Raw genomic sequence first — 10,865 nt, forward strand, 5'->3', positions numbered from 1 at the left:
TAATATTTAATATAATTAAATATTAATATACTCTTATAATTCTAATATTATTATCTATTATAGTGTATGTAACTATATAATGTATTAATTTTAATATATTTATTATATAATATATTATATAATAATAACTTTATTATACTATATTACACTTTATATATTATATTAATTATATTGATATATAAAATATTAGTGTTATATATAACATAAGGGTAATTTTATCAACATGAAAATATTCATGTTCTATTCTATAATATTCTTAAAAATTACAACCAAATAAATAAATCAACTTACTTTTTCGTTCTATTATTATTATCATTCTAATTTCCATTATTATTACCATTCTCCATTGCAAAGAGGTTTTTGCGTGAAAGGTTGTAGGCTCGATCCTACTTTATTAATCTTTATTTCTTATTTATAGAATGAAAAGTTGCTATGAGATATGCTAAATGAAAAAATGGTTTCTACTTTTGTGATTTAGTTTAATTTATTTGTTACATATCAGTATGAATTTGTAAATTTATTAATGATATATTTTCAGAGTGGAGCCTTTCAATCTCACGTCGTTCACTGAATGGATCCTGACGGAAGATGCCCCGGCATTACCAGAAACTCTTAAATTGTACAAAAGCTTAATATCTTTGGGGTTTAAGATTGTGTTCCTGTCAGGGAGATACGAAAAAACACGATCCGCAACTGAGAGGAATTTAATATATGTTGGATACAAGGCATGGGAAAAAGTTTTACTCAGGAAGTAAGCTTCTAATTAACAAAATATCAAGTTGAATTGCATGGTAGCTAGTACACTCTTGATATATATGGAATTAGTGAAATATATATATATATATATATATATTTATATATATATATATATAACAATACATAAAAGAGAAAGTTTTTTTAAGGGATTGTCACATAGCAGTCTCTCTCTTTTTTATTTTATTTTATTTATCTTTATTCTTTTGTGAATGTTTTTACATTTAAATTTTGTTAGTGTGTTTTTTTAAAATATATTATTTTTTATTTTACTCTTATGAGAGAATTTCTATAGATGTGCTCCTATTTTATTTTTGGTTGGTTACAAAAATTTTCTTCAAATATAACCCTATTTAATTTCTTTTATCAATTGTTATCTTTACAACATTCCTTTTTATCTAACAATACATAAAAGAGTCAAAGTTCTTTTTTATGGGGTTGCAACGTGGCAGCCCCTATACTTTTTTTTCCTCTTGTTTATCTTTTTTATCTTTATTCTTTTGTGAATTTTTTTACAGTTTAATTATTTGTGTGTTTTTTAAAAATATATTGTTCTTCACTTTACTCATATGAGGGTAATTTTTACACATGCAATCCTATTTTATTTTTGATTGGTTAGAATAATTTATTTTAAATATATCCCTACTTAATTTTTTTTTTTGTTAATTGTTATCTTTACACACATTCCTTTTTAAAATAAATTCAAAAATTATTAAATAGTTGTATAAATAAATTTCTCAATAAACAATAAACATTTCACACGTTCTAAAATTAGTATATATAAATAAGTGCTATTAGTATTACACTTTGTTACGGGATTTGAACTATACTACTATGGTTGCTGCAGGGATTCAGACAAGTCAGCATCGTCACTTGAGTACAAATCAGCTCAGAGGAAGCAATTGGTGAAGGATGGATATAGCATTGTTGGGAACATAGGGGATCAATGGAGTGATCTTTTGGGAACAGATCCTGGCAATAGGACCTTCAAATTGCCCGATCCCATGTACTACATCAGTTGAATTAAGTACGCGCTTTACTAAATCAAGTGTGTGCCAGTACGCGTTTTACTCTTACAATTTCGGTGTTAATTAAGTAAAGATTTTAGCTGTAACTTTCGGATCAGAAATTGTGTCCGGCTCCAAGCTAGCTATATAATAGAACTCATCACACAGTACTGTATAGTGAGCAAATTCCTTGTCTAAAAAATTTTTAAATACTATAATTTCCCTATTTTTAATCAAGCACAAGTAGTCTACTCGTGGGCCAAGTCAGGTTAGAGAATTTGTTTCAAACCATTAGGGTTTTGTTCAGTTCGCCGATTCGAGTTTTTAATTCGAGCTGAGATGTGATTTTATATGAGGACTTTTAACTGTAGCAAAAAAATTAGATGTGACTTTTTATGAGAGCTTTTAACTATAGTACAATTGAAATTAAAAATTCGAATCAGTAAAATCAGATCTGTATAAAAAATTTGATAATTTTACATACTTTTTCGTTTTCATGTGATTTTGACTAAATTTATTGTTCATAAACATACACTACCGTAAGGGTTACCGCCATAAAAAGACCTAAAACAAATTATGAAGAGGTATTTTAAGAGCTTATATGCTTCCTGAACAGCTTATTATGCTAGTGATCGAGAGTGAATTTCGGAAGTGATTATTGCTGTCTTTGATCATGTCCAAGAAAAAAATAAAAGAAAAAGAAAAAGAAAGAAACTTTGTCCTACACTCCTAATTACCTTGGCCATTCACGTACATGTCCAACTTTAATTTCAATTTATGAAGTCAAACTGATGATGATCAGGAATATCTAGCATTGGTTAGAACTGATCAGAACTTGTCGGAGTACTGAAAAGAAGCGACATTATAATATATGTATCATATCAAGAATGGATGTAGCTCTTTGACCCCGTATTATGTATCATATCAAGAATGGGAGTGGACATAATAACATGAAATTATTACTTTAGTTTGTCTGAAATTTCCACGTTTTTTAAAACTATTTCAGATTCGCAAGAATTATGGTAAAACTTACTGGAGATCATCAGCATGTTTATTTTTTTTCTTTGTTTTTTTTAACACATTACAATGAATGTATGATCGTTTCCTCTTCTGCTCTTCATGTTATGGTTAGGGCCATATAGACTCATGCTGTCGTTTTGTTCTCTGCTATCGTGATAACTAATCTTTTCCTGCTAGTTGGACCCGTCTAGAATCATGCAAGAGAAAGTGAAGGACAAGAGGATGGAACACGAAACAAATTAATTAAAGCAACAAATTGCATGTCCGGCAATCGGATCAGTCAGGCACGTGTAATTTTTTTTAATATGATCATTTAACATCGCTCAAATATGTGTGTAAGACTTAGTTTTTTTAATGTAATTTTTAATAAATATAGTCCAACACATAATATTAAGTTGAACGGGCATATAAGAAAAAAGTTAGGCCTACAAAAGTACACATGAAGAAAATTATATATATAATCGGACTGTAGAGAACTTAAAATTTCACCTATATATGTATATATACACTAAATTTATAAAATCAAGTGAATCTCACAGTTTTATGTTTACTATTTTATTTGATTTTCTTAGGTTTATTTTTTATTTTTTTTATTTTTATTTTTTTGCTGCGCATTATACACGATTAGTCAAACAATCCAACTGACGCTATAATTTTAAAGAGAAATTTCATCTGCCCGGCCGATAACATTATTATCACGTCGCAATTACTGATCATGTAATTACAAAGTGGAGACAAAAGAAAATAATAAAGCCGAGAGTAAAACAAAAGGAGAAGGAAAAGTTATTTAAATGTTGTGTTTTATTTCCTTAACTAAAGGTCTTTAAATAGGCCGTACCCTCAGAAAAAAAATAGGCTATACACTAACAGGAAATGCCAATAAAATAGCAACAGATACTTGACTATTAACATTTAACATGGACCCCTTTCCCCTATAGACTAGACAACAACCTGCCAGTGTAATTTTTTTTAATATGATCATTTAACATCGCTCAAACATGTGTGTAAGACTTAGTTTTTTTAATGTAATTTTTAATAAATATAATCCAACACATAATATTAAGTTGAACGGGCATATAAGAAAAAAGTTAGGCCTACAAAAGTACACATGAAGAAAATTATATATATCGGACTGTAGAGAACTTAAAATTTCACCTATATATGTATATATACACTAAATTTATAAAATCAAGTGAATCTCACAGTTTTATGTATACTATTTTATTTGATTTTCTTAGGTTTATTTTTTATTTTTTTATTTTTATTTTTTTGCTGCGCATTATACACGATTAGTCAAACAATCCAACTGACGCTATAATTTTAAAGAGAAATTTCATCTGCCCGGCCGATAACATTATTATCACGTCGCAATTACTGATCATGTAATTACAAAGTGGAGACAAAAGAAAATAATAAAGCCGAGAGTAAAACAAAAGGAGAAGGAAAAGTGATTTAAATGTTGTGTTTTATTTCCTTAACTAAAGGTCTTTAAATAGGCCGTACCCTCAGAAAAAAATAGGCTATACACTAACAGGAAATGCCAATAAAATAGCAACAGATACTTGACTATTAACATTTAACATGGACCACTTTCACCTATAGACTAGACAACAACCTGCCACTACTGAAACAATAAATAAAAAAAACTCAACAGAATGCCTAAAATTAGAATAACACACAAGTCATGAAACTAAACAATTTTGGCTAATTCAACAGATCATAGTTTGTGCAATACATTATTCACGTCGCATATTATATGCAGGCAGGTTTGAATAATTTTGGATCCAAAAATTTTTAAACGTGTTTGGTAGTTCACTCAAAAAAACAATGTGTGTTTGATACTTTTGATGAATAAAAATGTGTTTGATACTTTTGATGAATAAAAATGTGTTTGATACTAGCTAGTGGTCCACCGCATTAATCCCAGATTCCTTGAATTTAATTACCCTTCTATTTCCAACATGATTAATTTTGTTAATATTCTATTTTCCTCATACATGATTAAAAAATTAGGTTTTGTCCACTTCTTAAGCCAATCGTACGTTGTTGCAAAATTGTATTTAGTTTGTTCATCTTTTACAGAAATTAATTATCAAAATTCAAAAATTACTTGTCAAATTTTAATGTTTCTCTCAAGCTACATCATCTAAATAAATCGTTAATTAGTTGATTGCTCCCTCACAGAATATTGAGAGAAGAAAGTTGTTTATCAAAAGTCGGGCAAAGCTACATAATCTGGGGGCAAAAATAAGGATAATCAAAGAAATAAAGATTAAGTTACATATAATAGAATTGAAAAATAAGAAGAAAACATGTAATTTGAGTTTTATATGTGTGAAGTTGAAAGGACCCATAATGTTTTTTGTTTTGTTTTTTTTTTTTTTGGTATATATGAGTTATTTTTTTTTTCTTTTACTTTCGATGTGGGATTTTATTTTTATTTTTTATTTTTGGTGTTTTAAGACCAATATGAATGTAACAAAAGAAAAGTATATCTATAGAGGTAATACCGAGTATGGTGCTGACCGTGTGGTCCAATTCTTTGCAGATTTGACCTTTAAGGTCAGGATGGATTAGTGCAGAGATAGATTAGGTATTATAGAAAAAAATAGGGAAGAAAGGCCTTTAAGATCCATTTGGTAGGAAGGATGGATTGGTGCATGGATAGATTGGATATTAGAGAAAAAAATCGGGAAGGAAGGATAATATTTTCTTTGGAATAGAATAAAATGGAATGGTACGATTTGACCTATTATTAGAGATTAATATGGATCCTAATGGATCATAGTGAGTTGTTTATGATTCATGACTCGCTATAGTATTTGCACTAAGTTGATTCTTAAGAAATCTCAAATAAGATCTTGTACTTATTGCAACAAACGAAGCATGGGTTTGTTCGCTAGAAGAGATTTTTCTAAAAAATATTTTGTATGATAGGTATATATATGAAGGATCATGTTTATCTATTATTTTGTTTGGTAATAGAAAAAAAAGGATAAATGGATCTAATTTTGTTAAAAAAAATTCCAAATTCACCCACATGGAAATAAATTGATTTGCTTTAAATTTCTGTTTTTTTAAATAATAATTGATTTGCTTAAATTAAATATGCATATAGATACACGTTGTGAAAAATCACAGTGTAAATGCACCCTATCGCTAATAAATAATAAAGTAATAAATAGATCAATGTCGATCCCATGAGTATTGGGTTAATCTCAATTAAATACCAAAATTAATAATCTAAAAGATTATTGAAACAATCGAAATTAAATTAAAAATAATAAAATTAAAAATAAAACAAATAACTTAAATTATTTAGGTCTATGAGTTCTGCCGTTGCTAAAGTCCTCGTTTTTTGCAGTGTGCCTGTAGTTCATTTTTTTATCCCACTAGAGAAGTTTCTTATTTTTTTATTATCTTAAGACATTAGGAGAATTCTACACGGTCAGGATATGAAAAAATATCCTACCGATATGCTTTGTTTTAAACCGTTAGATGATTTATATCAAACTTTGATAATTTTGTGTACTTTATCATTTTAATGTGATATCGGTAGACATAAAATAAATATTTATGAAGAAGTATATTTTTAAAAAATAATATTAAAAGGTTTTGCCCAAGTCTCTTGCTATATACCCTATAAATTTTTTTCTTTGTTTCTGTCCCACTGAAACCAAACTCTGGTTGCAACACTTCTATATTTGATTGAAAAACATTTCATCACCTAAAAACACACACATAGCTTCAGACATTTCAAAAGTGTTCAAATTATTGTGAAATTATCAATATCAACATACAATTTAGTTAAATAACATAGTCCTGAAATCAACTAGAATTCATCGCATACATATAAAGATGCCCTTAAAAATATGCAATGAAGCTTATTCTACAGAAGTAATCATCGTGATGATGAAATTCATGATTAGAGTTCATCACGCGGGTATTGTTTGCCTTGTGATCCAAGAACATCAGACAAGTACGTAGTAGCTAATGAGGCATGAAGTGCAGCACCATAAGGAAATGCATCTTGGGCAATGTCGAAGTGAGCTGAGTGAACCGGTTCTTCTCCATGCGTTTCGTTCTTAATCCCAAGGAAGAAGAACAATCCCGGTAGTTCCTCTTGGTAGAAAGCAAAATCCTCCGACACCGTTACTTGCGGAGCTTCAAGAACTCTTTGGGGCCCAAGCATTTGAGTCGCTACATTCTTGAAGTGATCATATAATTTTTCGTTGTTATTAACTGCAGGGTATAAGGGTTTAACATCTTCAAAGAAATTGACGGCGGCATTGCACTTGGACACAGCGGCCTGCGCTACTATGACCTAGAACAGATATCAAACACAAGTTTTGAGTTCCTTTATTTAATGATTAGTGTGACAAACTAGAAAACAAACGAAAAGGAGGTGGAAAAAAAAAACTAGAATTAGGCTTAAAATGTTAAACTCATCCCAAACTGAGAACATAACATCAGCGCTTGATGGTATTTTAATCAGGATCCATGGAGATTAGGGAAGGCACGACTGGAAGAGAGAGAGAGAGAGAGAGAGAGAGAGAGAGAGAGAGAGAGAGGCTGCAGGAGAGGGAGGGAGAAAAGGGTAAAAAAACCCAAGGTGTATGGGTATTTTAGTCAGTGCAAAAATTTTAAATTATGCTACTGTGGCATATTTATAATAGTTTTGAGACCGCAAAAGTCAATCAACCCTAAAAATCTATGGCATATTACAAAATTATTTGAGGGTCCATTTAGTTCGTCGATTCAGGTTTTTAATTCGAGTTGAAATTTGATTTTATGTGAAAACTTTTTATGATAGTAAAAAAATTAGATGTGACTATTTTTGAGAACTTTTTACTATAACAAAACTTGAATTTTAAATTTAAATCGGTAAAATGAACAGAAGAACCTGAGTGATTTAGCTAAAAAAGAAAATTTGGGCCAATTTTAACTCCACATACAATACATCGAAAGAAACAGTCAATAAACATCAATTAATTAAGGGATAAAGAGAGAAATATGCTAAGATTTGAGATGAGTTAAAATTAATAGGCTAATAGTTTACATAAGTTAATAAATATGCCAAATTACTATTTTTATCTATAACTTGTCTGATTATAAACCATAACTTGACAAGTTATTGTCCATAATTCACGAGTTTTGTCCATAACTTATCTGGCTATGAACCATAATTTGACAAGTTTATCCATAACTTATCTGATTATGAACCATAACTTAACAAATTATGACATATTAATTTTTATAACTAAAAATTAACCTATATATTTTTTTAAACTTTTCATATTGACCTAGTTTTTATTTTTTCTGATTAATTAATTACCTCCTCAATACGCCTCCTAAGGTGCCTGATGGTCGAAAAGGCTCGGAAAGAGCCACCAATTGTAACAGTATTCGGGATGACATTAAATGCATCACTCCCTTCAAGTTTTGCAACTGTTACTACCTGCAGATTAAATAATGCCATAGTTATTAGTCCAGTACCAGCAGAAGATAATTTGGAACTATATGTAGCCTGTAGGGTAACTCGAGATTTACTAATGTATGAACATTTATATGTTTCGATAAGAAAGTCTGATGACACGAATTTGGAAGCTTTAAGATTATTAGAAATTAATTACTGTTTTTACAAAACAACCTAATTAAGACATGATTATGATTTTTGAGGTAAAAGTTAATGATTATGATTTTTTATTTCTTTTTTTCTTTCCTCCTTTTTTTCTAAGTTTTCTTCTACTTCCCACGTCTATATTCGGTTAACACGTTTCGTTTGCTATTATTCGACCCTAAAAGCAATGTGTTTGATTTTTCCCTCAAACAAATGATTAGTTTAGTAGTACTGTAGATTTTAAAAAAATTATTGTTAGCTATGCTGTAAAAAAAAAATTATTACAAAAAACAGCTGAATATTTGATAAATTATAATTATACGAGTATTGATTCTAGGGACATTATAAGTATTATAAAAGTTTTATTAATTGTACTTTAAAATGATTGTCGTACAATCTTAAAGCTAAAGTTGTTTTTGAGCTGCTTTTAATTTTAACTGTAAATTCTTCAAAAATTTTTTAAGAATAACTTTTCATAATTTTTACTAAACATAAATTTCAACTGTGGATGGTTAAAGAATTGATTTTGTACTCTAAAAATCACTACCAAATATATCCAAAGTAGTCCTATCCCCCAGAAGAAATAAATGTTCACAAATCACAAAATCTATTTTTCTTCTTGATAGAAAAACTTAAAACGAACTAGGTATCATGTGGAGAATAAGCTGCTCATTAATAGATTAGTGTAGTACTGTAAACATATTATAATATAAGGTAATTTTTATTTGATAAATCAATAGGTAGATTATTTGTCGTATTCAAACATCAAAAAGCACGAATGGAAGCTAAACATTTATGTACTTCTTTTTGGTAGAAACATTTATGTACTCATGCTTATTGTTCTTTTAAACAATACTAACTAATTATGCTTATTGTTACATGCAGTGATCTTACGGTCGTGTTTGGAATTAATCTTCTATTTATTTTTTATATTTTTTGAGAAAAAAATAAAAATATTTTTAAAATTACGTTTAGTGCAATAAAAATAAAAAATATAAGTGAAAACGATTTTATGATTTAGCGTAAAATGAGAGAAAAATAAAAAAAAGACTTTTAGTCATTTTTTATTTTTTGTTTTCATTTTCTCCACTCTCGAACAAAGTGAGAGAAAGAGAGATATTAATGGATTTTTTTACACCTTAAATAATCTCTTAATAAAACTACTAAACGCATTTTTAAAAATGATTTTTGTCTGACATTGAAAACATTTTCATTTTTATTTTCATACAAAAATTAAGATTATTTTAAAAAGAGTTCCAAACGCGCCCTACACTACCCAAAAAAAAAAAAAAACCATATAATTAATTAGTTTTTACAAATGCAAATCTCGTGAGAAATTATTTACCTGAGGGTCTCCCGGTTCAGCTTCGCGGGAGATGAGATGTTGTAAGCTAATAATGACATTAGCAGCTGCTACTACTGGATCTATACCCATATGAGGCTGAGCTGCATGACCACCTTCTCCAGTAATTACAGCCTCAAAAGTGCCACTCCCGGCCATAAAATCACCTGCTCTGGACCCCACTACGCCTACCGGTACATCCGGCGCGACATGTAGCCCAAATATGGCTTTCACTTCTTTTAGAAGTCCGGTTTTCCAGACTTCCCTAGCCCCAGCTCCTCCTTCCTCAGCCGGTTGGAATACAAGAAGAACAGTTCCCTAATAATATTAAAACAGTACATGTGTATAAATTATGCTTAGGGCTGTTAAAGCTGGTATATAATTAGCTTCTTTTTTCTCGTTGTCTTACTATAGCTAGTTTTTGTTCGAAAGAAAGTCAAATAACTAGCTAGAAGAAAACAAGTGGTAAATAGAAATTAACAAATTATTACTTGCAACTCTTTTTCATGTTCTTTGAGGATCTTGGAGGCACCGAGAAGCATTGCTGTGTGTGCATCATGTCCACAAGCATGCATCTTTCCATCGATTTTGCTCTTGTGCTCCCACTCCACCATTTCCTAAAGCATACATAATTAGTGCAACTTAATTCAATATTGTCTTTTAATTAACACAACAATTATATTTTAAGGTAATGGTTATTACTTAAAAAAGATCACAGAGTCTGCAGAGTAGGACTAAAACAGATATTGCAAAAACATACATGGATTGGCAGTCCGTCCATATCTGCTCTTAGCGCAACAAAAGGCTCTTCCATAGTCCCGACATAGCCGATGACACCGGTTTTCGCTACCGAGCTTTTGTAGGGAATTTTCAGATTATCCAACTCCTGTCTGACCCGCTCACTGGTCTCAAATACATCGTAAAGCAATTCTGGACATTCATGAAGGTCATTCCTGATTCCCACCATCCAATCAAACACCTCTGGTTTATTGGCATGCTCGAGGAAATTTGAGGACGTTATAGAGAGGTCTGAGAGTACGAGTGTTGGTACAAACACGCAAAGGACTAGAAGGAAGGAGGTAAAACACTTGGCGAACGCCATATTTTTCTACTGATGATGGGG

General features: G+C 30.1%; 2 protein-coding genes across 3 annotated transcripts in view; one reads left to right on the plus strand and one right to left on the minus strand.

Moving 5' to 3' along the window:
• The window catches only part of LOC21391501 (stem 28 kDa glycoprotein), a 4,259-nt gene extending 1,201 nt beyond the window's left edge, over positions 1-3,058 (plus strand). The window contains exons 2-4 of one of the 2 annotated variants that reach the window (XM_024171069.1): positions 539-751; positions 1,601-1,780; positions 2,972-3,058. In XM_024171069.1, coding sequence (XP_024026837.1) covers positions 539-751; positions 1,601-1,775 — 388 coding nt within the window. In that variant the 3' untranslated portion in view covers positions 1,776-1,780; positions 2,972-3,058. Of the gene's footprint in view, positions 1-538; positions 752-1,600; positions 1,994-2,971 lie in introns of those variants that run through there. The other variant, XM_010090085.2, reaches the window with a different exon arrangement.
• Positions 3,059-6,529: 3,471 nt separating this feature from the next.
• Positions 6,530-10,865, minus strand: LOC21391502 (IAA-amino acid hydrolase ILR1-like 5). Its single transcript, XM_010090086.2, has 5 exons — positions 10,503-10,865; positions 10,234-10,359; positions 9,746-10,060; positions 8,116-8,238; positions 6,530-7,104 (listed from the first exon to the last, which is right to left on the minus strand). Exons 1-5 carry the CDS (start codon positions 10,842-10,844, stop codon positions 6,706-6,708), a joined length of 1,305 nt encoding a protein of 434 aa, XP_010088388.1. The 5' UTR covers positions 10,845-10,865; the 3' UTR covers positions 6,530-6,705.

Source organism: Morus notabilis, unplaced genomic scaffold (assembly GCF_000414095.1).
Source record: "Morus notabilis unplaced genomic scaffold, ASM41409v2 Scaffold361, whole genome shotgun sequence".
Classification (NCBI taxonomy): Eukaryota; Viridiplantae; Streptophyta; class Magnoliopsida; order Rosales; family Moraceae; genus Morus; species Morus notabilis.

Coding starts and splice junctions, on each gene's coding strand:
- LOC21391502 (XM_010090086.2), bottom strand. CDS start 10,844: ATGGCGTTCGCCAAGTGTTTTACCTCCTTCCTTCTAGTCCTTTGCGTG. Junction 10,360..10,502: donor TGGACGGACTGCCAATCCAT/GTATGTTTTTGC, acceptor TGTATGCTTTAG/GAAATGGTGGAGTGGGAGCA. Junction 7,105..8,115: donor TTAGGAGGCGTATTGAGGAG/GTAATTAATTAA, acceptor TATCTGTTCTAG/GTCATAGTAGCGCAGGCCGC.